Source organism: Pyxicephalus adspersus, chromosome 1 (genome assembly GCF_032062135.1).
Source record: "Pyxicephalus adspersus chromosome 1, UCB_Pads_2.0, whole genome shotgun sequence".
In the NCBI taxonomy this organism is placed as follows: domain Eukaryota; kingdom Metazoa; phylum Chordata; class Amphibia; order Anura; family Pyxicephalidae; genus Pyxicephalus; species Pyxicephalus adspersus.
In genome coordinates, this window is record NC_092858.1 from 21,960,677 (window position 1) to 21,987,939 (window position 27,263).

The 27,263-nt window shown below is 37.7% G+C and overlaps 1 protein-coding gene across 2 annotated transcripts; it reads right to left on the reverse strand.

Annotated features, from left to right (window-relative positions):
- Positions 1-570: 570 nt before the first annotated feature.
- LOC140325743 (phosphatidylinositol 3,4,5-trisphosphate 3-phosphatase TPTE2-like) lies at positions 571-27,263 on the reverse strand. 2 transcript variants are annotated; one of them, XM_072403754.1, is made up of 18 exons: positions 27,194-27,263; positions 25,576-25,623; positions 20,091-20,252; positions 18,610-18,729; positions 17,446-17,545; positions 15,930-15,993; positions 15,413-15,477; positions 14,098-14,158; positions 12,638-12,719; positions 11,473-11,561; positions 10,696-10,757; positions 9,442-9,522; positions 7,586-7,691; positions 6,617-6,655; positions 5,494-5,591; positions 4,031-4,126; positions 2,447-2,517; positions 571-864 (listed from the first exon to the last, which is right to left on the reverse strand). In XM_072403754.1, exons 2-18 carry the CDS (start codon positions 25,590-25,592, stop codon positions 765-767), a joined length of 1,413 nt encoding a protein of 470 aa, XP_072259855.1. In that variant the 5' UTR covers positions 25,593-25,623; positions 27,194-27,263; the 3' UTR covers positions 571-764. The 2 variants fall into 2 exon arrangements, with proteins under 2 accessions (XP_072259855.1, XP_072259864.1); XM_072403763.1 differs by lacking the exon at positions 6,617-6,655.

Consider the following 27,263-nt stretch of genomic DNA (forward strand, 5'->3'; position numbering starts at 1 on the left):
CAATACTTCCTATAAACCCTACTAAAGTAAATTGTCTTATATTGTACTTTTGTTCCAAAATAAAGAAAATTACATATTGCCATTATACAGTGCAGGTGTGGAATGTACATTAACATGTGCATCACTGAATGTAAAATTTCCGCAACCAGTCCTATGAATAAAAGTTGTTTTTTAATAGGTTTTTAGTTTTCTATTCCAGATAATTTATTATTCATTATGGTTTTAGCTTTTTTTTTTTATTTGAAAAAAAAATTTACTTTCCAATGAGAAATTGGGAGTTAACATAATAGCAGCATTAGGTAGCACAATGGCTAGAATATGAATTAGAGGTCTGAATCTTGCTATTCACTTGTAGTTTCTTCTATAAATTATCTTTCTGTGTATATGGACCACTTAGAACAATAAGATTTCTCGTACAATGTAATAGAGATGCTGACAAGTACAGAAGTGATAGTACAATTAGACAAATAAACTCAGAAGCTGATGTTCACTTAAACATTCATGCACATTTACCCAAATATGCTCAATGAGTTAAAAATAGACATATATAAAAATGCTACATAGCCAATGTTTTTGTATTGAACCAAGGTTACTGCCGAGAAGAAGATAACATCTTTACAGTAATGATAATATATACATATAAACATCAGTATAAAAGTAATAGTTTATTACAGTATAAAATATGGCACATGTGTGTTTCAGGCTCTTCAGTTCATGTCATGCTGTCCATATACATGAATTATGCCTGAATATAAAACATCGAATCATGACTCAAAGTTTAACTCCACTGCAAAATCTTCTCTGTAGATTTTTCCAGACTTCTCTTTGTGAGGGTTATCCAGCTCATATTTTGATAGATATAATCTAAAATAATAATTATAATATTAACAATAATTAATCATAATAATATTAAATAATATTTTGATTAGGAAAAAAAAGCAGAAAATTGGGTTGTTCAAATATTTAATAACACATGCATTTATATACACCAAAAGCCCACATGTAACCCCTACTTCCTGTATACCTCCCAACTGTCCCTGATTTGGAGAGAATATCCTTTTCTGAAAGTAAATCCCTCTGTTCTTCTTCAGATGTCACTCTTTTTAGTCCAATGTAAATACCTCAAATAAAATATTATATATCTATCAATGAATTGTACAGACCTGGAGACGAATGGAACATAGCGGAATGTAGGCAGAGGGTCTGGGTGACTATGTGCACAGGATGAGTGGAACTGAAAACGTTTCAGAAAAAGGGGGACGTGTTTTGAGGAGCAGGTGGAAAAAGCCGATTGGTGGTATGGAATTTGGAGGGTGGAGAGAGTAAGAAAACAGGAAATAGTGGGTCTCTCTTACCAGGACAGCTAGCAGAAAAGGTACCCACTCCCCCTCCAAATAGCGGGTGGTGGTCGGACATTGGTCGAACAACTACATCTCTTCTAAGTCGTAACTTTCAGTCTCTGGAACAGTGCCAGAGAAGAACCTAGAACTCTTAATTCCTAAGTGGGATACAGGAAGGGGGACAGCAGTAGGGAAACTGAAAATATTCATGGAGGCTGGTGATCCTCTTGCCTGTTTTAAGCCTTTTGGCAGTTATAAGTTTTATTTGTTTGTCACGGACTACAATCTAAGGCAGATTTCCTTAACTTTTTAACATAGGGGGACCCTTAAAATATTTGTCATGTCTTAGGAAACCCCTGCTTTAATTGATATATCCACAGCTCACAGCATGAAAGTGTAGTGGTCAATAGGGAGAATTCCTCCTACATTATTGGCTATCGGGAAGAATGGTATCCTTACAGATAGCCAAAAGATCAATGATGTCACCTAAACTGACCCGAGAGGTACAAAATGCTCAAGGAACGCCTGGGGGAACTATAGGGTTAAGAAACACTGACAATGTATTAGGTAAAAAAACATATTCTACATATTTGGTAAATATGGGTGAAATAGAGAATTGACACAATGCAATTTCTATATTTTTTCTTAGGTATTATTAAAAAAACATAAAAGAATTTTAAAGAGACTCTGTCATGGGTTCCTGTGGCAGGAAAATCTCCAACAAAGTGTCAAGGTTTTCTGCTACCTCTTCCCTCCTATATTCCTACTGGTCCATGGCTATGATGGACAGGTTTACTGGCCAACAAGAATGTACAGTGAGGGGAGAGAGGAGTACGGTGAAGATAGACCAAAGTGGACAGACATTTTTTAAAGCATGCTTTTCCTGTGTCAGTGAGTTTGGGGATACTGGTACAAGAGGGTCAGCAATGGAAGCCTCCGTGCTTCCCCCATGGGAGGTTTTTTTTCAAGCTCTCTCCACCCAATATCACCGAAGCCACTCATTATCCAAGAGTCTTCAATGACATCTCATGCTCCCCCAAATAATAAGTTAATTTGAACTAAGACCTCCAGCAAAGTAAAATAACATTTACAATGTCACAACTTACCTGCTACTTTGTACAAATGAAGTGTTAAACCAGAAATAGAATGGACAGTCATCATAGCCCTTAGGTAGACCCTAAATTAAAAAAAAGATAGACAGATAAGAGATTTTGGACTTGACAATGGCATTGATGTGACAATTTAGATATCTGTTTGACCATTCAACGATCAACAAGTAAAGTTGACCTCTTTGTGACCTACATTTGATATGTTTCTCATTTAGAAATCCAAAGCCTTTTAAGGGCTACCAAAAACTCTTTGACTTTGAAACTTTAGCAATATTACATATTCATGTTACAAAACTTCTTTTTTCTTATGTGTACCAGATGTTGTCAGTGATAAATTAGTGTTAACATACCAACTAATTTGTATTAACAAAGTTTTCATTAAGAATCTGACACAGGGGACAGGTAAAGCTGCTACTGCATAGTAGTATCCTACAGCAAAATATACATTCCTACGATCTCGGTGCAAAGAGATGCCAAAAAGCTTTATATAGGGCAGCCATGCATAATGGAAAAGAAAGTGCTGATGCCACCATTATGTCTTAGAATGTGGACCCATACAGACCCATGGTGGCCTTCCCTTTCTTTTTAACATGGGGGAACCCTAGAAATAACTTTCATGTTTTCAGGGAACCCCTTTCTGTAATTACTATATCCTATTATATACGATATGCTGGTATATGTCAGAGCTTATCCACAAGGCAAATAGTGGAGAAAGAAGAAAAAAGGTGGCAAAGAAAGAGTGTTCACATATAGAATCACATAATATTATCCTAGCAAGTGAAATGAAAATGCTCCAGCGACATCCAAGAAAACATATCCACAATATCTCAATAAGGAGATTAATTAGGAGCATTTTGGAACATGCTATATGTATTATTTACTTTTAAACTGGAAAAAGTAATACTGATGAGTTTTATTAAAGATTCTTACCAAGTGCAGATATTTCATGACATGGTATTGTTTTGGTTTACACTGTATGACATAATGCTGCCATCAGCCCTTTTTTTTCATGGGTGCCCTATATAGTACAGTAGAACCTAGGTTACCCACGCGAACCCACGGGCAATGGCCGATTCCAGATAAGTGTAGTTTTCAGTTAACTGAGGTTAATTATTTTTTCCTTTTCTCAGCCATTCAGCATTAGACTTGAATGGGGGAGATATGTTCTCATTCAACTCAAGTGAAGAACGGCTGAGAAAAGGGAAACCCTGATGACGGCTTAAGCATCATCAGGGTTTCACTTTCCTCAGCCAATCAAGGAGAGGAACAATCAGCGGAGCTCTGCTTTCTTGATTGCTCCTGCAGCCCTAGCGGAGCTGTGGCAAGTGCTCTTGGATGCAGTACACATGCCACAGCTCTGCTTGGGCTGCAGGAGCAATCAAGAAAGCGGAGCTGTCGGGTGCTGGTTATCTGAATTTTCCAGTTATCTGAGTACCAGATTTTTGTATCCTTTTTTATTATACTTTCTTCTATCCCCTGCATCACTTGGTATCATAGAAAATGATGGAGTTGCCTTAATTAATTATAATATATTTGGTGAGGATGGCATACCCAAACACAAAACAAAACTAAATTACTTACAGCACTAGATTCAAATCTGATCTTCACATCTCCAGAGATAACCGGACAACCTTCCAAGCTGATGACTGCATTATTATTTCCCGCATCAAAAAACAGCTGTAAGAAGAAAAAGCTGGTTATATGCATGTCGAGCAGTTTACAGGCCACTTTTTTTAATTCAATAATTTTGTTTAGTTTGTTATCACCTACTACTCTCGCTGACCTCATTGGTGGGGCCAAGGAGACGTAAGATCTAAGATAACTAGAGGCAGCATCTAATATCCAGGACAGAAATTTTGGCAAATTTGGTAAAGTGGGAAAATTTGGATCTGGTAAAGCTATTACTGACTGCCTTCCTATAAAAAAAAATCCTTTTACTTCTGGAACCTCACAAGCAATTCCATAGGATCAAATGAGTGCTCTGTAAGGATCTATGCACACATTTAATTTTCATTGCCTGAAATTATCATTATTAGTCATCTTGGGTGGAAATCTAGTTTTGGCAGAGGTGTCTCCTGAAGGAGTTCATATTGGATTACTAATGCAGTCTGCTAATGACCGCTAATGTTATACTTTAGTTTAAGAGCCCAACCATTGGCATCCACCTACCTCCGCTGCCCATAAAGCAGAACAGGCTGAGAGCCAAGCAGCGCAGGAGGGAATTATAGGTATTAGTAATCCTGTCACTGGAAAGTCTCTTCAAATGTCCAGATCTCTTCTTACTGCAATGCCACTGGTAGTAATGCTCTCTCTGCCATATGCTTATGATGACTAGTTCATCAGCCACTTATACTGCCCTGCCAAGTTCTCTGTACCCTGGCTATTCTTTAGGCTCTTTAGATGTAATTTGATAAAAAAATAAAATATCGGTCATAAAAATATAAATGTACCTATGTAAAAGATACATAAGTAGTGGACTATAATCCAACCATAGTCTGTATTTGGAATCACATGCTCCTAAAACCCACTGTCCTGAAATGCATACATCCAATCAGATTTTAAACCCAGAGCAGAAGGCTCCCTAGTACCAGCATTATTCCTAACAATGTACATTTTTTAGTTGAAAGCTTAAGACCATGGAGATCTAAAAGACACACGTGAGTTCGGCTCTTTAGATGCTAATACATTAATACATTTATTTTTAATGCCTCTTATACAGAACAAAGAGCCAATCAGTTGTGCTTCAGTGATCACGTGATAGGAAAAGACATCGAAGTGACAGAGAAATAAGCCTATCAATCTGCTGCTTCTCTTTTCACAGTCCAATCACAGGCTGGAGGAGGAACAAGACCTGTAGGTGTTACTGAACTTCAGCAACTTCAAAACAGGTCTCCTCCCTTCTGTTCTGTGTGACAAGGCTATGTACATTGTTTAGGACGGGACATACTGAAATATAAATCCTTTCTTAGATAAAGCTTTTTTAAATTTATTTCATTTGTGTATTTAGCCTATTGTCTGGAGTTCCTTTTTAAAGATAACTTTACCTTGCAGTTTTCTTGAGTTTCACAGACACATTGAAATACCACTTGTTTCTTGATTATTATCTGAACCTTCAGGTCACTTCCATTGTTTTTTCCGACTCCTGTGTATCATGAAATAATCAACAAAATTAAATGGTTATGCTGTTTAATTTTATTTTAATGGTAATCAGACTTCCCAACTACCATACATGAAAACGAGCGGCTTATTTATAGTAGATGTAAACACTAACCTAATGCCATTTCGAGGCCTATTTTTAAATTCATCTACTTTGATGAATTCAGACATTTTTTTAATTTGGATCCATTCAATTCCACATTTAATTACCCCATTGAGGCTCCTTCTGCCACCTAATAGCCAATTGCTAAAAACTAAAGCAGTCAATATAGCTAGTCCTTTATCCACACATCCAAGTGAAAAAGATGGAAAAATCTCAGCCAAATTGACAGGCAAAGAACTTACAAATAAATGTCTCCTTAAACTACAAGTACATTTTAGTGAATTTTGCTTATTTGCTCAAACTCTGTGTGTGTGTGTGTGGGGGGGGGGGGGGGGGGGGGGGGGGGGGGGGGGGGGGGGGTGACCAGGCATGACTGCACAGTGAAGAATGATAAACTCAAGGGAAAGAAAATATTTATTACAAACATATTAGGCTGCACTTGGGATTGAGAAAATAAGGCTCACTATTTTCTGGTTCCCCTCTTTCATAAATCACTAGCAAAAAACAAAGCCTTTAATATTCCAGTCCCATTCTCTTGTATTTAGAGGATGTAATTTTTTCAGGCATCCACACCATTGCTCGAATAACATGGACACTTCCCATTGGTTGTCCAGCTGCGGACAAGTATTTGAAAAGGAGTCTGCAGTGGACTTGGTAAATCATGTTTCACAAAGTAAAGGAAAAACAGGTACAGGAAAGCTAAGATTGGGGGTGCAAGACTAGGGATTGGAGGAGGGTTTTAATATTTCTCTAGAAATTTACTCTAAGCACTAAGTATAAATCAAACAATTGGAAAATAAAAAATATATATATACTATTATATAAATGTACTTAAATATACTTATTATACTAATACATATATACTCTAAAATAAACCAACCCAAATTAGCTAAGGTACTAAATTTTACCTGAGAATACAGGTAACCTGCATTGACTCGAGTATAAACCTAGGGCACAAAAGGCGGCCGTCACTACTAATACTCAATACAGCAATCAATAGAAAATGCCAATAAAATTAACGCGAATAAATACATCCATTATGTTTATTTTAATAACATTTATTTAAAGGGAAAAAAATAATTTGCATGGACTTGATCTGTTCATTTTTTTCCCCATTTTTAGAGGTTAAAGTATTTAGTACTTTTGAGTTGGTTATGATGGGTCATTTGATTTTAAATGATCTTTTGTGCTTTATGTAAAGTGTGCAACAAATGTCTGCGATTTCAAGAGTTTGTTACACACTCTGAATAAGGACACAGCACCATCTAATGGTGTGACCTGGGTATAAACTGTGTTTTAAATATTGTCATTTTTAGGGTAAAAGATCTTGGCTTATACTTTATATTATGTACTAATACTTAAAATTAACACACTATATTTCACCCTTGTTCATCCTTCATTGTATCTTAGTGCTACTGATGTCCTTTAGCCTTTTTGCAGCCATGTCCTGCCTGTATGTACTCAAGGGATAACTACATGGCAATCCATGTTTCCTCATAGGGACAACAATGGACTATACTAGCATAATTTGTAGATATTAGTAATTTGTGTTTTGATGGCTTTTCTTTCAAAAATGACTGAAACATGAACCAGGGAGTTTTTACTATAGGTGTGGATGTGGATCACGATTTGATTTTCAAGTGGCCTTAGTATATATACATTGTACTAGTCAATATTTGGTTACCATTTTGCATGCTACAAACACAAACCCCTGGCTGCTAATCTATACTTCAGCTTAGATTTGGTAAAGCCCAACTGCATCGTAAATGTTTTGAGAACCTTCATTTGCAAATTTTCTCCTCAATTCATCTTTTTGTCCCAAGTGTAATATTAATGTTCTAATAAATCCTATGATATAAAGCAAGTGCTAGACTTACCTTGGATTGAATGGATTCTAATACTTCGGATTCTGAACTTTTTCTCTGGAGGGAGTTGTAAATTGTACTTATTCTTCAGAACTTCATAGTAACCCACATATCTACTCTGCAAGTGAACAGATACACAGAACATCATTATACCATACCAGAGGTAATCCAGAGGGTCCAATACCCACAGGACACTTCCCTATATCTATGGGAGCCACCTATAAATAGCTCTGGTTTGTAAATTAATCTCTATAAACAAATTAGACACATTGGAGCTGATTTAATAAATGGATTTAGAAAAGGAGCAAATCCAAGGGATAATTCACTTGGATTAGTGAATGTTCACATTGCAAAGAATGCTCTATAGATAGATATCCCCTAAGAATGCCCTATAGATGGATAGATCACATGTAAGGTAATCTAAAGCATCACATGACTTTTTTTATTGCAAGCAATTGGATGTTTGAAGTCAGAAGAGTTTCATTTAATTTACCTGTACAAGGTGATAATTCACCTTACGAATAAACAGTTTACATTCCTTCACTAACTCAACCCCATCTTGATGTTGGCCACTCAAAACAGAGAATTTTTTTTGTTGGCTTAAACAAATTAGAATTTAAAGGTAGACCCCTGTGATTTGGGAGTATTTATAAATGTTTTCACCCGAGTCACCCAACTTTCACCCAAATTTTTTTCACAATTGTTTTCATTAGGAAAAACGCAAATCAATATTTATTCTTGAATCATACAATTTTAAAATTTTTTTTAAATCAATTTGTAATTTGGTGTACACTTTGGGTACAATTTTGGTAAATCTTCTGTTAAATATTTATAAATGCACTCCACAGATTTTTGAATCCTCTATGTACAGTTATGTAGGTAAATTTTTTTCACTGGAAACCATCTTTCGTGATCATTTCCAGTCAAGGGAAAATGAGTGCCGTACAAACAATAATGTTCTGTTCTTTGGAGAGGTAAGGGGAGAGTACAAGCAGCAGGCATGTTTGTGTATTATCCTATATAGGAGATTACGGTCGTCCCAGTCGGTGGTTTAGTGATATACAGGTAGGCCCCAGATTAAGGACATACGGATGCCTCCTGGATACGAATGGGGCTTCCCTGCTCCCTGTGTGCAGAACGGAGGCTTGAATCGGGGAGGGGCGGTTTGGATGACTTGCAGACAAAATCTTTTGCTGAAGATGTTGGTGATCTCAGGGGGGTGAGCTCTTTCTGCAGCCTCTTGTAACTCTTTAATGACCAAGACAAGCTCTGCAGTTATTAATTTTTGCATATCAAAACACAGCTTGCTCCAGAAGTTATTGAATGTCTAGGCTCCATAAAGATTTTAATTTTTTGCTTTGTTTGTGATTAGCTCACAGTGAGGATTTTATACAGTAACTGACACCACGCTGTCTGATAATATATTGAGACAAACATCTGTCCTAATTGTATTTATTAAAATAATGTACGTGTTTTGACTTACATACAAATTCAACTTAAGAACAAACCTACAGTCCCTATCTCGTATGTGACCCGGGCACTACCTGTACCATGACTTTGCTAAACTAGATTGTAGCCCAAAATTATCACAAATGTTAGTCTCAGACAGGAAGTATTTAGCATGTGTACATAACTTTACAGAAAGAGACTCCTGGAGCAGAATAATTGCAATGTGCCAAAATAAATATTTACTGGTACTGTAATTATTCAGAGCACCTCATATGCATTTGGAAATATTTCCAAAATGTTGGCATTATAGGAACAAAACATTGTTGCTAACACAAACTACAAATACTAAACTGCTGGTTTCCCTAAGTCATGTGACTGCTCTTACATTGAAGATGAACCAGTTACATGACTCAACTCACCTGTGAGGGTGTTTCTACACCTTGAAACTTGGTGCTGACTGATGTATCCGTCCTGCGTTCTCCAAAATAATCCAGACTTTCCTAAACAAAACCAAAAAAAAGAATCATTTCACAAGATGTTCAGGTCCCTGGAAATGCTTGCATACTTGTTGTAGGCAGTATGCAACCCTTGATACAGTAGACCTGATTTAATAAAGCTCTCCAAGACTGGAGAGGATACACTTTCATTAGTGAACCTGGGTGATCCAGCAAAACTGGAATAGATCTGGTCCACGATTGAAAACATTTGCTAACAAATAGCAAATTACTTTTTAGAAATCCATTTCAGGTTTGTTGGATCACCCAGCTTCACCGATGAAAGTGTATATACTCCAGCCTTGGAGAACTTTAATAAATCCGGCCCTATATATTAACTAGCTACATACACAGATGCAATGCATGTATGGGAGCATTTTACCCATCAAAGGGTTTTAATTTCTATCCATGGGTCTCATTTATTAAAGTACCCCAAAACTAGAGAAGATAGACTATCCTGGAACATAACCTGGGTGATCCAGCAAACCTGGAAAAGATCTGGTAATGGATTAAGTTTTTGGCTTATGATTTTTAAGAAAGATATTCCAGGATTGCTAGATCACCCAGGTTCCCCCATGATAGTCTATCTTCGTCACTCTTGGAGATATTTAATAAATCAGTCCCTTTATACTTCAGTCCTCAAATCTGGACAGCTGTGGAACACAACACAATTGTCTGATAGGGGAGGGAACTTTTTCTTCAGTATTTTTGTATTTTTTTATTTTTGACAACAAAGTTTTTCCCTACTCCAGCCTCATGACTAGACAGTATTATGAGGAGCAGCCAGGACCAGTTTTAGGGGGCAGTTATGAGACATTTGCTCCCACCTTTTCCAGGACCCCAATTAAAATAATGGCAGGGGGGAATGCTGTGAATTTGAAGCCTCCTATTTATCCAGGGCCCCATTTTGTATGAAACTATCCATGGAAGCAACACACTGATGAACTCATCTCATTTCATTTTATTTGCACATGATTGGGAAAATTAATTAAAAACACCTTCACTATAGTAAATAAACCTGATTCTGATGATTCTGCAAAGCACCTTTACATATTTCTACCCACTTTACAAATAATTCATGAATTTGACTTTTTTATGTCTTCTATTGTTAATCTTTGACCTAAAGGTTATATTTTTACTACTGCCTAAGTTAAATAATTTACACAATAAGACCATTACCTTTGCACTCTCAAACTGGTCACAGTCCACAAGATAGGTGCAAACCATAGTCCCCGTTCTGCCTAAAGCACAAAATAAAAACAAACTAAATATGAGGTGTGCAGCAACACATAATGAATATATAAACATTACACTTTTCCCATTGAAGCTAACTGTAGGGTCATAGGCTTGAGCACAGTTTAATGGACCCCACAACATTTTGATGGGCCTCTACACAACCTTTCTCTGTGGCATCTGGCAGCTTCAAAAGTTATAATACAGCAATCCTAAAAATGAAGTATGAATACATCAAAGACAAGGGAACGGAGGGCTGCAGGCATAGTGCCAATCAGTGCAGGGAGATAGCAGAAATAAAAATACCCATCAGGACATTTTATAATAATACATAAGTTAGGGCTCAAACACACAAATATTCTAATACTATATAATTGCATTACATTTACATTATGGCCCTTTTTTGCAGAACTACAAACATTAGGAAAGATAGTTTATTAGCTTTTGGAAGATGGCATTGAGCAAACACGGTTGATTTTAGACATTCCGGGTTGTAATAGACTTAGGACAATGCATCTACACTGCTAGGACAATTAAACAAATTCTACTAAAAAAAGTATACATTTGCTGAAAAGGAGATCTTCAACAAACAACAATCATTCTCGACTTCTAGACTGCACATTTTGCTTTTCTATCGGACCCCTTACCACTCCAGACCCAAAAACAGCCATGTGGGCTTTTATGGCTATAGATACACCACTGCATATGATCAAATCTTCTCACCTTTACCGCCTTTACAGTGAATAGCAATTACATTTTTGGGATCCTCTGCCATCCAAGAACGAACACTGGCTGTAAACTTTAGCATGTCCCTAAAGAGAAAAATTTCAACATATTTATATGATATCAGAACTTTATATAATTCTTTATAATCTGCACAGGAGCATTTGCATCAATGCATTTCCTATTTTGATTGGCATAGTGCTAATCAAAACCAGGCTTAGAACATATAGAGGTCCAAAATCTTTTTCAGTGCAAAAGACACTTTCAAACATAAAATGTAGTATGAGGATGTTTAATAAAGAGGAAAAGAAGTTTAATCTCCAGGGAGGCCCTGCAGCCTGCGAGAGGGGAGCTAGGCGGGGGCCAACATGACTGTGGGGGGAAGGCCATAGGTCAGAAATATGGTGTGAGGGGTATGGCAGGTATTGATGAGAATTGATTGGATAATGAATAAAACAATGGGTGGGGTCACAGGAGGTCATAAAAGATCAAGGCTGCAGAGGGGGACAGCACAATTGTGACAGAAGGTGACGAGGTTCNGAGGTCCAAAATCTTTTTCAGTGCAAAAGACACTTTCAAACATAAAATGTAGTATGAGGATGTTTAATAAAGAGGAAAAGAAGTTTAATCTCCAGATAAGGAAGGGATTCTTCACTGTAAGGTCTATAAAAATGTGGAATCGGCTCCCTCAGGAAGTAGTTTGAGCAACTACTATAGATTGCTTTAGGGAAAAAGCTGGATGTTTTTCTAGAAGCACAGAATATTACTGGGTATTAAGGCTTTAAAGTATAAATAACAGTGACTTGATCCAGGGAACATCTGATTGTCTCATGGAATCAGGAAGGAATTGTTTTCTCCTGTTGAAGCAAATTGTACCAGGAGTTTTTTGCCTTCCTCTGGACCAACTATGTCTTATAGGGTTTTATATCTGGGATAAGTTTATTTCCCTAGTGGTTGAACTTGATGGACTTGTGTCTTTCTAACCTAACCTACTCTGTAACTATATTGATCCCGATGAATTTGTAATTTTTTTCTGCAGGAGTTTAAAACTAATACTAAGATATTTTTCAGAGGCTGTCACTAGCAACATTAAAAGGAAAGGCGAGCTGCCTATGGCACTTGAGTCACATAGTAGGGAGCACGGAATAGGCTGCAGGGTACTTACTCCAGAGCAGGGACATTGTGATCATCTATAAATACTCGCTCCACTCGGTAATGGAAGTATTTAGGGTCATATCCTTTTTCACCTGTAAGAAAAGATTTACATTTAAATGTATTTTTTTCTTTACTAAAATTGAATCCATATACTATACAAATTAACAGGTCCAGTTTAAAGGAAGCACTATAAAACTGCAAGTGTAAATCAGATCTCCACTCATGTTTACCCAGGGCCGCCATTGCTGAGGATAAGGGTCACTTCCGTACTAAGTACTGATCAAGGGAGCTTGACATTTGCAATGATGGAACTTTTAAGTAGGGGCTCAGGAAGTTTACCTAGTATGGGGTCCAACATTTTCTAATTGTGACGTATGTGGCTACCTTGACCAATTGACAGTGTTGTTGAAAAGACTCTTTCAACCCCCTTATATTCAACTTATCGGATCTCTCTACCAGCAAGAACACCTGGACCTTGTTTGTAGAAAGGACTGCACTGTGATAGTGAGTGCTCAGGTCTAGCAGTAAATCCCTGGCCTGGCCTGGCCTGTTGGGGAATTAAATCATTGCATTGGATCACTGACACAATAAACTGCATTACCGGCTAAGGATGGGCAAGAAGTTAGAGAAGGTAAAAAGGCTTTGCAGAGACAGCATCACTTTACCATGCGTGGACAATACGTCAGACACCATCCTCCCCAATATACTAACCCCCCTTCTTTACCAGACAAAAACTGTGACAGTTTGATCCCATATGTTGGCACTGCATGAGCAATAAATTAATGGCAGGTTGGGAAAAAGTGTCCTGCTATGCTGGTAAATGTATTAGTTGTGGCTCTGAACTTGAAAGCTGAACATGTAAGTTGGCTCTGCGTGACTACACTGTGTACATATGTGCAAGGAGATTGTTGTGATCACTTTTTGAACCTAGTGAGTTCTGCCCGAGCTCTAATGCAAATGGGACATTCAGGAAATACTGATTACCGTAATAATTACTTGATTTGCCTATGAGTCATGGAAGTTATTTATGTTTTGGCTGACACAACCTCACCTATTGGCACAGTTTATTATTCACTTAGTTTATGACCATCACTGGTGGCTGCAGGGGTTAGTCGGGTCAGGCAACATCTATGGGATGTTATGATTTATCTATTTCTGTGTGATAAAGATATCTGCCTGCAGTTAATTACATAAAATATTATTGCTTTCTGGAATCATTCTGCTTTTATAAATCACGTTGACCTAAAAAAAATCAGCTAGATATTTACGAGAGGATTGCTGCATCTCTGACATTGGAGTAGGATTTTAGAGGGGGTGCAGTTTAAATATGAATACAGCTTTATGGACTTTTTTTTGATAAGCAGACACCAGAACACATACATGAGGCTTGTTCATATGTTTATATTGAGAAAAAAATGCACAGTTGTCAAAACGGACTGTCTTGGAAATGTTAATTTTAAAATAACTTACTGCACAGATTGTAGACCTTGTAGTGATCTTTATGCTTGGAATCCAAAAATTTTGCAACATCCTTTGGGTAAAGTTAAAAAAATACAGTCATAAAATATGGATAAAATACAAAATATCTTTATGAGCATCAGAAAGAAACTAAGAATGAGATATTTTAACTGCAATAAGAAGATTGAGATGGCATTTATGTAATAACTATGAAGCTACAAAGTGCATCAGCACAAATCAGCACTGTAACTGTATCTGCACCATGATTGGCTTTGCACCCTGACTGCCTCTGCACCCTGACTGTCTCTGCCTCTCAACCTTATCTGTCTTTGCACTATGACTGCCTCTGCATCATGACTGTCTATGCATTGTGACTGACTCTGCACCATGACTGTCTCTGCCTCTTAACCGTAACTGTCTTTGCACCATGACTGTCTCTGCACCCTATCTCTGCACAATGACTTTCTCTCCACTGTGACTGACTCTGCCTCTGCTTCCTGCCTGTCTCTGCCTCTGCACGTTGGCTGTCTCTACATTGTAACTATCTGTGCACTATGACTGTCTCTGTACTTTGACAGTGCACAGTTGCTTTTAGACTGCATTGTCACTCCACTCCTTTACCAATGTTGGAGCTACTTACCCCTAGTAAATACAGCACTAATCAACCATACAACACTAATTAAACTATTATGGTTGTAATAAACATAATACCTAGCTTAGCCATCCATAGGTTTCTACATCTAAATTTATAGTCTGTCTATAGTTGTTGTATACTGTAGAAATGTATTGCTGATGACGGCTTCTTCTATACGACTTTAGACAGGAAAATGTATCAGGTTATTTGTAAATTTTAATTACATCAGGTATATCATTTATGTGAGCTGATGTACCTGCTAAGACATTTGCATTTCTCTCCATCTAGACCTGAAATTGGCACAGGCTTTTCACAGACAGTGCTTTGTACAGCGGAGCTGTGACATTCGTAGGAATAAATACACATAAATACAAATCCTTTAGCAGGTTGAAAAGGTGAAGAGCATTATTAATATTGTAGTAAAAAAAATTTATATATATACATATATTGCAGTATAGGAGTAGATCTTTAGCTGTGTCCACTTTTATCAACAATGTAATGCAAATCTGAAAGATTTCCTATTATAACGACTGTTAGTGACTGGTAACCTCTCCAATTGAAGATTAGAAATCAATAAATTTTTCTACCAACTAGAGAGTGTTTGGCACTCATAAATACAGGAAGAATTGGATGGTACATGAAAACAATGGCAGTTGTGAGAAATGTCCCCATTAGTCTTCCCATCGCACATACCTCTATAGGATTCCTGTAAAATGACTGCTTTCCAGAGGATGGGAATGACATGGCAATAATACGATCTGAAAGTAATAAAATAATCACCTTTTTATTGATTATATTGCCAGTTATTATGTGCACAATACATTGTCCATTTTTTACGGATCTGGCAGGAAATAATGGGACATGATGCCATTGATCTGCTTGATATAAATTAGATTCTTTTTCAGCTGCTGACTTCCCAGCTGCTGGATTCATGAACAATGGGGAAAGCAGATAGTTTAGGTGACATATCTAGTAGTAGTTCGGTTGATAGATATCTATAGATTGATATGTGTTATGATAAAGCTTATATAATGAGGCCATAATATTGTCCAGTATCATATATGAAGAATCCACTAAACTTTGGCCACCAATGTCTTGTCAGGTAATGTAATAAGAAGTTAGGCCCGTCATAATCATTATACATGACTTGAAGCTTTACAAATATAGTCTATTCAGGGGGAAATTGTGACTTCTGTACTGTAACACAAACCTGTAATATAGGTGAGATCCAAGTCAAATCCATCCTTCTGATATCGCCTCTTATTTTCAGAAACCTAAAAATGAGATTTTTTTTCAGTTTAAAAAGTTATCAGTTGCAAATCATATATATGTATCAAATAAGTAGTAAATATCAGTTTCATTCTAATTATTAAAATGAGAAGACAAAAAATACATCTTCAGATAAAAAGGTCCTGAAAAGTTCTTAAAAATCCAGGTCATTGTATATCTATTAGTAGTTGGTCACATTAAACTGGACTTTTTTCTTGAAGATGCTGAAGACATTTTGCAAATGTTTGGCTTTCCAAGGTGCTTCATTAGTTTGATTGTTCATGTGAATGAAGCAGCTTGGAAGAATGCGTAATGTTTTAAGAGTACAAGAACAGTCCTGGTTAAATGAGACTAACTACTAATAGATAAAGATCAGGATTCCTTCTCTCTGTACCAAGATCAGCAAGTCTAAGGACTAAAAACCAGTATCAGCATTACAGCCAGGCAAATAGTACAGGTAGTTCCCGAGTTAAGTACATCAGACAAACAAACAACTCCTAGATACGAAGGGGGCTTCCCTGCTGCTTGTGTGCAGGACTGAAGCTTGATGGGGGGGGGGGTATGTAACCCAGGGACTACCTGTAATACCCAGTAAAGAAAATCCACTGGCAACATATTTAAAAAAAACAATATGAGGTAGGGTTGGGAACTCCCCCCAAAAATTGCAGTGGCAATGCCAAGAACATCATATTTGTCATTTAAAGAGAAACCAGCGATATACAAAGTATTCAGTAACTCACCAGATTTCAGACCTCCTTTACAAGCCTGCAAAGTAAAATCTGATTTGCTGCTCTGTGATAATACAAGGACTTTGTACATTATCATATGTCTTTGCACTGAATTAATAATTAAGGCTCCCAGGGTCTGCATGATGTCAGGTGATAACAAACTGTTTTCCTGAACAATGATTCTGTAAGCAAGAAAGTGCAGACTGCAATGATGGCTTCTTATATAAGAAGTGTCCATTCGAGAATAATATTCAGGGGGCACCTCATTGTTTACAAGCTGTCATTAGTGTGATTTTTCCTTAACCTCCAAAACTATAGTGCAGTTTACATTTGAAATATGTGGATTGCAGTATCCAATATCCTGGAACATCACACATGGCATATGATGTTTTCACTATATGTATTGCAGGGCAGTACTTTGCTACAATGAACTGCTGCTCACTTCCATTTGTTGCACAAATGGTTACTGCATTTATTATAGTGTAAACTTAGCCAGTAATATAACAACAAAAAGTTCTGGTAGGTGCCATCATAACAAAATTGTGTAATACAATATTCTCCTCAGGGCACTGTAAAACTTTTTCAATTTCTCTTTTTTTTTAAATTGTGCCAATAGTTTCAAAGTAAGGTGATACAGCAATGACATCATTCATTTTGTTAATAATTCAGTTTGTTTATTCTGAGCCAATTTAGGCTTCCATCTTGCAGCCGATATCAAGCCACTCTTACCATTCTACGAGTAACCTTCTCCAGTTGTTTCTTCTGAGACGCCAGGCGGAATATTCTCACTAAAATGATGATTCTCAAAGCTCGGAAAAAGTTCACCAGTCTAGCAAAAGAGAATTATTAAGTTAGCACATATTTGTACTGTATAGTTGTATGTATAATATGCCGGTCCTTAAAATATCAGTGGTGCATATTTATTACCATTTTCCATGCAGCCAGAGGGATTATAGACCAAAGGCAAAGCCAGTATTGCAATGATCTGTTCCTATTCTACATTATTCAGCAGATAGTACAAATGAATACAACAGATAGTACAGCAGATAGGACGCAAGTAAGATTGTTGCCATACTGGGACTCAAGGGAATGGTTTATAAAAATGTCTGCAAAGCTGAACAAGGACAAATAGGAATGGCTGCCACTCTTCACCATTTCTGTAAGCTTTAGTGAAGCCAAGGTCAATAAAAATTCTCTCTGTGTCTATATGAATGGTCTTTAGAAATCTGACATATACAATTTGAAGGACTCTGCAATCATTCCCCTAATAGAAAATTATATGAGGGGCTCTAAAACTCTTAATCCTTTATAAGACACTTTGAGGCTGAAAAATAAAATTGAAGTAACAATATATGTAACCATATTCCTCAGACGGCCCCTGGATTTCAGTGCCATCTCTTCTTACCCTTTGGTTTATCATAATGGGGATACCTAGCAATGGGTGAATTCCTCACCCTAAAGGCAGGAAGCATAATTACGAAGCCAAAGCTACTTGGTTTGAATAGAATGGGGGATAGTTAGAATCCCCTGCAATGAATAGTTTCCTTAGCTTATTAACTGCATTAAAAGTTCACTTTGCAGAGAATATCCAATCACATGCAAGGAAATCTAACAAAAACATAATTTTATCCTGAATGATTGGTATATCTTTGATAAACATTACTTTCCTGATACAAGAATGTGCAGATGTGTTTCAGGGAGACATTAAACTAAATTCATATGCATTCTGAACATACACCAAACTGAACCCTAGAATGAAATATTAAGACTTGCACTTAGTTCAAACCGGAAGTCATATTAAACAATATCTGAAACAAGCGCTTTCTACCAATTCATATAAACATATTATAATATTTATATTCATAATACCCACATTTAATGACTTTGTCATACCTTGGAATGTTGGTGGCTCCACTGAAATCTGTGAATGCGTAAATTAGGGTAATAATCAGCGTGACAACAACTATAGCAGCATCAAATATATTCAACTTCGAACTAAAGTATTTCTGAAATCTGAAAAAGAAACACTGAAATCAGCAAAGTGATAAGTTTAATTTAGTTCAAAGCAGACATACAAGATTTCAAAGCGAGAGGGATGGGAGGGAAGCAGACAACAGAGGTGCTGACACGCCATACAATACAAGGCACATCCTGATATGTGAGAATGGAGGAAATATGAGAAATGGAAAAGTCACTGTATCTGGGGTTCATCTTTTAAATAATTCAGCAACCTTTTAACATCTTTCTTTAAATGTACGACTTATACAGGGAAAAGAGGTAGATGAATACACAGAGTAAAAGAGTAAAACAGGGTTTATGTGAGTTTGTGTACAGATATGTGGCAGAGGTACTAACACTATACTGTGGTATCGGGGAGATGTCAGAAACACTGAACATATGTATTAACAATGTAAGTTATTAGCTTTTTTTTATTGCCACAGATTTTCTTGGCATACATGTGTACATAAATATGTTTTTGTACAGATACCCATACAATGGTTTTCCTTATGGTGCAACATTCATTAAAAATTTGGTCAGTCTCTAGTTATATTTTCTACAGGCTGACCTATATTTGTTTCTTTATTCCTTTACATGCTAAACTGGTGAAGTAATTTGCCCCTTTTTACAAAGAAGAAATTTTGAACACATTATGAGAATCTTATAATGTCTTCCACACCCCAATAACTCTGTATCTTCTGCACTTCCTTTCCCTCCTTCCCCTGCACCATCTTATATACCCCTGAGCCTCCTTCCACTTCTTCCTCCTGCTCCATCCGCCTTCAATTCTTTTCATTGATGGCGTTGGGTGTTGTTTTTTTTGTAAGCGGCTTGTTCCTACTTGGACACATTATGGAAATGCCATGTGTCTGAGCTTCCTTGCATAACTACTCCTTACATCCTCTGCACTCCCTTCTCCATACTCACCAACTTTCCTGACTTTCCCTGTACAACATTGTCCTTACATCCCCTGCACTTCTTTTCTCTACTCCCCCACCTCCAACAAAACTTTCTTGCTGTATCAGACCACAAAAGGTAGTAGACAATCCAATAGGTGGTAGGTGTAGGTGAATTCCAATTTATTATTAGCCTGAATTTTATGAATAGCCTAGCACTGCATAGCCGTCAATAACCTTGGATAGATGATAGTGGTTCCCTATAGTTCTACCCATAAAGATTGGACCACCCTGGGTCTACAGCAGATATTTCACTTGAAGTAATATGGGATGAGAATTCATCTAATTTGATTACTAATAATGCATTAGCATGCATCAAACTTTCCTTTTATGGTGCACTTAAACTGTTGTGGCAATACTGTTTGCTCAGCATTACTCAAATCACACATTCAGTGTCTTGACCCCAAATCTGTCACGTACCCTTCAACAAAGATGTGTAGCAGGACATCCATGAGGAAGAAGAAGGAAATGCCCAAGGAAATTCCTGATATGATAGATGCTGTCTGAGCACTTTTCTCTATAACTGACAGATCCACAATGACGAACACAAAATCCACCAAGATGAGCAGAACTCCAAACACTCTGAAATACAAATAGTTATAATACAGTTATAAGATTAATTTTATTTCCAATCTTGCACAGGACAATTGACAGCTGGGTTATGAATGGTTTTAATAGATGGGACAATGTACTGTAAATTTGCTTAAGGGGGAGTAAGTAGACATGGGTTCAAGCAGCCATTCCCAACCAGGGTTCTATGGATCCTTAGGATTCCTCCAATGGATGTTATTGGGTTTCTTGAGCTGATTGACCCCCAATATGATGGAGTCTGCAAAGGGTCAGGTCCAACGCCATTTGGCAGAGCAAGTAAGATGATGCCAATGGTATTTAGAGCTGTTCAAAAGGTTGGCATTTTGACCAACATTGTAAAGGGCATTATTTCCTGACCATCACTGTAATGGGGGCATTCCTCCAACTCTCAATGAATAAATTTTAGCAAGTGTTCCCTGAGACCTGAAAGTTTAAGGTTTCCTCTGGTTTTGTTTGTAATATCATCTGTCAATCTTGTTACTGACAGGGACAAAGAAACAAATGAAGTTAAGTTACACTGCCAGCCCATAGAACCCCCCCCCCCCCATGTACTTTGGTAACTGTCCGGAAATGGATGTAATTATTAGTTACCAATTTATAATATTCACCTCCTGCTGGCACTTATAATAAACATAGCTGTACTCCCTTCACTTGCAGCTCTGTCCCTGCCTATGATAACATTAACAGATAATGTTAAACAGTGAAAGCAGCAACGTCACATTACAGGAAATAATAATTTTGTACAAAATTAGCACTTTTTATATAGTGCACTTCTCACTGTATTCACCCATGTGTACTTAATGGGCCTGATTTTTTATGGATCTCCAAGACTGGACAGTATAGAATATCATGGCGGGCCTTGGGTGATTCAGCAAATGTGAAATGGATCTGGTTCAGAATTCAAAATATTTGCCAATTATTAGGAAATTTATTCCAGGTTTTGCTGGATCATCCAGGGTTTTCCATAATAGTTTATCTTCTCCAGTCTTCAAAAACTTTAATAAATAAAGCCCATTTCTTTTCAAGTACATTAAAGTACATTTACCCATCTATATTTACCCTACAAGTGCATTCACCCATTTCTCAATGCACACAAATAAACAAGCCATTTCACTGCGCACATTCACTTTTCCCATTGTTTATAAATATACCCCTATGTGTTTCATAAAACAGATTAACAGAGTAACAGATTCCTCAGTCAGCTCCTGTGTACACAAGTTGTCTGTAGAAGAACAAGTTTATAGTGCATGAAAAACAATATTGACATAGCTAATGGACCAGGAGTGTTGCACGGCACATTTTCTAGAACACATGGAGATGTTCTTTTCAGTTATCTATTCCCATGGAGCTAAACAATGTTTTTATGTGAAGTGCAAAATGACATATCAGCAGCATCAATGAAAAATCACAGAATGCTGTCCTTTGAAATGTTGTTCTCATGTGCTGAAGCTGCTCCACCTAAGTCTACATTTATTCTGTTTTGTCAACTCAAATGTTTCCCACACTGGCGCGGTGTCGTCTGGTGCAGCTTGAACAGGACGGATGATCAGAACAGACTTCTTGGAATCTGACTGATCTGAACTCACGTCCTCATAGTCTGCTGTGAATATTTAATGTGTAAGCAGTAGGTTTTATTCATTTTCCATTTCATCAACCAAAAGTAAATGTGTACATTGCTGATTTTGTGCTTTTATAGTGTCACCTATAAAAATGAAATACGACGTGCATTTTTTTTAGTATTTCCTGTAACATAATTTTGTTTCTTGTTGTTCCTGCCTGTAGATTTGGTATTCTTTTAACAGTGCAGCAACCCTTTTTTTTGCATTAGAACTGCACGGTAGTGTTGTCACCATGTAGCATGATGCAGCACGGTGGCTCAGAGGTTAGCACTCTGCACTTTGCAGCGCTAGGTTCCAGGTTTGAATCCTGGCCAGGACACTATCCTGGAGTTTGTATGTTCTCCCCGTGTTTGTGTGTGTTTCCTCTGGGTACTCCTGTTTCCACATTCCAAAAACATGCAATTAGTTTAGGTGGCTTCCCCTAAATTGACCTTAGACTGTGATAATGACATATGACTATGGTAGGGACATTAGATTGTGAGCTCCTTTGAGGGACAGCTAGTGACATGACTATGGAATTTGTAAAACGTTGTAATATGTTGGCGCCATATAAATATTAGATAATAATATTAGATAGAGTAGTCTCAGATGGGCATGTAGTTTTCAATGAGCTGGTTACATAAGGCATAAAGGTTGCAGGGGATCAGAGAGTGAATGGGGGGGGTGATCAGTCGGTGTAAGAATGGTCTACTGAGCTGTAGTTGTTACAGGAATGGATGAGATGAGGTTGAATTGGATAAGGTTGTGGCCTGAGATAGGGAAAGTAGAATGTATGAAGCTGAATAGGGAACAGAAGTGAGTAAAGAAAGGTTTGAGTGTGTGGTGTCCCTCTCTGTGAAGTTTGCCAGCATTAGAGTTGATGATATCAATTGCAATGTTAAAACCACCAATAATGAGTGTAGGGACATCTGAGAACAGAAAATTGGACAGACAGGTTGGGTAAACAAAGTTGTGGCCAGTAAATGATGGCAGTCAGGAGGAGAATTAGAGATAAAAAGATCAAGTATGTGCATGGCATTATTACACAAAGCACCAGTTATGGGACCAGAAATGGTGAAAGGGATAAATCAATAAGGTTGCAAGGAAAATGTCTTTATGTGTGCTAGTGGGGCACCAGGCGTGGGGGAGACTGTAGATTTGTGGAATGGAAATGCAGCTAAAGTCATGGTTAGTCTATCTCTGTGGCATTGCAATGGCATGGCACCTCTGAACACCTAAAAAGGAGAAGAATAACCTGTTAAGCCTGGAGCATTTTTTATTTCTTGTTTGCTGCCATTGAAGAATTCCCTCTATTTCTGTATAGTGGAGTTTTGTCAGCAGGATAAGAAGCGAGCCCCTGTTAGGAGTTCTGACCCTTCCCAATGTTTCCAAAACTTAAAATAAAAGTTTGACAAATTTTGGGATTTTATTTGGTATTTAATTATTTGTTTCTCCAGTTTTTACAAAAACCTGGAGATATCAATGAAACATCGGCGAGCAAGGGAGAGCAGAGATTTTATTGTTATTCTAGTCTACAAAACCAAAGGCATTTTCAAGTATGGCCGATTCTGGATAAGTGTAGTTTCTGGATAACTAAGGTTAATTTTCTCAGCCATTCAGCACTAGACTTGAATGAGGAGACTTTTCCCCATTCACCTCTAGTGCTGAATGCCTGAGAAAGGGGAAACACTGATGACAGCTTAAGCCTGATAAGGGTTTATTTACCTAGCCCATAACGGAGCTCTGCTGACAGCTCCGCTTTCCTGATTGCTCCCGCAGCCCTAGTAAAGCTGTGGTAGGTGTTCTTGGGTGCAGTACACATGCCACAACTCTGCTAGGGCTGCAGGAGCAATAAAGAAAGCGCAGCTGTCGGGTGCCCGTTCTCTGAGTTTTCCAGTTATCTGAGGTCCGGATAACCGGGGTTCTATTGTAATTTAAAGTGACCCTGTCATGTTTTAAAATACAACAGTCAAAGATCTCCTGCAGTGGAAGAGCTCTAATATATATTCTTTCTGCTTTAGTAGTGACATGGGGATCATAACAAAAAAAAATGTGTGCAGAAGGTAAGACAGGTAGGGAGATAAACAACAATTTTTTGTGCAGAAGACTTTTGCTTTAGTATGTGAAAGCCCCACATCCCCAGTACATGACACCTAAAATGTTTCATTTGAATGAAGACATTAGATAACCTGTCACAAATAGCAGGCACCATCTTCTGCCCATCATAATGATTTGGCAAAAAAATATAGACTGTAGAATTCAAATTCTTCCTTACAAACACTGCTAATGACAAGATATAACTGATTAAAAGATTATACATCAAAGGTATTTGTTTTGACAAAACGGAGAGCTGACACTTCAGTTGACATGTAGTGCTGTTTATCAAACATTTATGGCAATTGCATATCTTCTGCTGACAGTATGTTATTTTAACCATTTTCTATTTGTTTTTACCTCTTAGAGGTTGTTTTATAACTGATGACATCAGTAGGAGCAGATTTATGTTGTTGAAGCCTGCAGGCATACAGCATGGCAATCCTATCTTAACTTTATAAAGAAAACAAGGGCATTGTGTCTGTATAGCCAATACTGGCCATGGCCTAGGGAGGCAGGGATTCCAAGAATAACATTCAGCCACCCACATGTTGTTTTATGCTGTCAGAAACACATTCTTATGTATGAAAAAAATGGGTTGTCATTGTTACTGCCCCTGTATGGTTGGTAGAGATTGTACCTAATGTTTACACATTCTGGGTTTGTACACCTGGTAAGGTAGCATTGTTCAGTTCTTCTATGGTGAGTTCTGGGTGTATGTGTACAAAGTTGGCAATCTGTTCCATGTGGGTTCTTTGTACCCCACTTTGGTCTTTCTTGAAGATCTAACACTATTTAGGTTTTTTATAAAGATGCTACAGATAGGCAGTGGGGATAAAAGGGGGTAGCACAAGATTGTACGGAAGGGGGGTAGGGGGGTTAGGGAGACTAGATATATCTGACTCTGGGCCAAACATTCTGCATATTGTTGGTTATAAAACATAGCACAATTTTCCTATTTTTAAAATCTCTCTAGTTAAGACCCCCACCTATCCCATTCTGGCCAACATTCACCATAGCATTATGACCAAGTCATATGGCTCTGGAGACCAAGTCTGAACTGGGGTGAGTGAGGTGCTGCTTGTTTGCAATATATACATGATTTTACATTTCTGATGTGTGAACACATAGCTATCAAGAAAAAGTTTTAGGAGTTTGAGAGTGCAGTGTTATAAACTAATACATTGTCTTACCATCCAACATAATGAAATTAGATGTGGTTGGGCTTACATATTGCAGATCGACAGTGTCCTCAGGTTAACAAACTTTAAACAGCTCTCCTGCAAACTAGGCAAGCAGCTGCCATTAGTAATTGAGAGTATTGTATCCTCTTTAAATTGAGTGCCCAACTACTGTGAAAAATCCTGGAATAGAGGTCTTACACATTTGTGCCAGGGCTGCAACAGGTTGTAAGCTAATTATTGCCCCACATGATTTATTCCAATGTAGATGTCACATGGCTTTAGGAGGTGCATGTGGCAGATGTAAAACCTGTTGTGGCCTTGCCAGAAGTTGACAAACAAAACTTTTCAACAGACTCTATGGTTCTTCAAGGCCCACCCCAAAAACATGGAAATATATGCATTACCCTTTATTTGACATAGCATTACTTTGTTTCCTACCTGAATCCAAAAGACATTACAAATGGAGTGATTATTTTCTTCAATTTGCTGAAAAATAAACACAGACACTATAGCAAACCAATCATAAAGGGGAAAATATATTTTCAGCTTTATAACATCAGTTTCACAAATTAGGTATCTAACCCAGCCATTATTGACTAGATTTCCTTAGAAGTTGCTAGGGGTTACATGAGCTGTATCTAATTGACCTACTATTTTATGATACTTTGATGGTTCTACGTCCAACACCACCTGGAAGAGCCAGGGGCATTACATTAATTATGTGTTTACTGTCTGTAAAAGTTGCTTTCTGACCCCCCATCTGTACAATAAGCATTCTTCCCAGTTGCCACCAATGTAAGGGGCATTGTACTCCCTGAGATCAGAAAATTATTTCAAGGGTACTTCTGGGGTAAACAGACTGACTAAGGCTAATCTAACCTAATGTTAATAAACAAGACAGCAGGCTTATTATTAAAATGTTGATGGTTTATCGGTTTCTGAAGCCATTTCTTTAGCCCCTTATTATCAAAAAGATTACAGAAGTTCCTCTCACTACTTGCCCCTTGCAAACTTCACCTAGCATACCATCACTTGTGTTTTTCCATGGCTACATCTCCAAACTTCTGCCTTGCCTTTTGCCCATTGGATACAGTGTCTGGCAGGCTTTCACTTGTTTATGACCCCGACCTCTCCCATGTTTGACTTCTTGATGGCCTTTACCCACCCTTTCCTGTACTCCCTGGATTCCATAGTCTCCCTCAAAGTTCTGTTCTTGCTCCTGGTCCTGTGTCAGTCCTACCTCAGATGCTATCCCCTTGAAGATTCAAGCCCTGGAAACAAGTCCTGGACAGTGCTACTTGCCCCTGAAAGTTGAGCAAGAGCTTGGTATAGGTAAATTATGTGGTGCAAATTAGGGTATTGGCATCTGATTTATACAGACCAGTGTGCCACAAAAAAATATATTTACAAAAAGTCTGATGAGTTCTTTGGACCAGAAATCTTTGCTGGGCCTGATTCATTAAAGCTCTCCAAGACTCGAGAGGATACGCTTTCATCAGTGAAGCTGGGTGATTCAGCAAACCTTAAAATGGATTCGGTCCAGGATTAAAAACATTTGCTAACAATAGCAAATGACTTTAAGAAATCCATTCCAGGTTTGCTGGATCACCCAGCTTCAATGATGAAAGTGTATTCTCTCTAGCCTTAGAGAGCTTTATTAAATCAGCCCAGTTGTATATATTGTATTCAGCATGGAAGATCCATGACAAAATAACCCCAAAGGCAGGCCATGCCATTTGGTAGTCACTTTTCAGAGTTATACAATTAGTTGCTGGGTAGACAATACCTCTAAACCCAAAGATCGCAGCACAGGATGACCTGAAATATTATAAAGAAAATTCTCTAGCAGTAATAATTTAGTCATAAGGTGTACAGTAGAAGAATATTGAATTTTTGTTCCAGTTCTGTGTTTGTACTGTTACCCTTGTTTTCTATGTATCTGTTCTTCTATGTTCCCTTAGTACAAAATGCTACTTTCAACGTTTGGCCTGTCTCTACTACAGTTTATACCCATAAAGTGAAGTCACCTTCTCAAGGCCATTTAAACAACACTTACTTGGTACATGTTAATGGTTCCTCTGTATCATTCTTCCCGTCATCTATTTGAACATTTACTTCAGATTTAG

Coding starts and splice junctions, on each gene's coding strand:
- LOC140325743 (XM_072403754.1), bottom strand. Junction 15,478..15,929: donor GGATCTCACCTATATTACAG/GTTTGTGTTACA, acceptor TATTACTTTCAG/ATCGTATTATTGCCATGTCA. Junction 4,127..5,493: donor AAACTCAAGAAAACTGCAAG/GTAAAGTTATCT, acceptor TTCTTCTTACAG/CTGTTTTTTGATGCGGGAAA.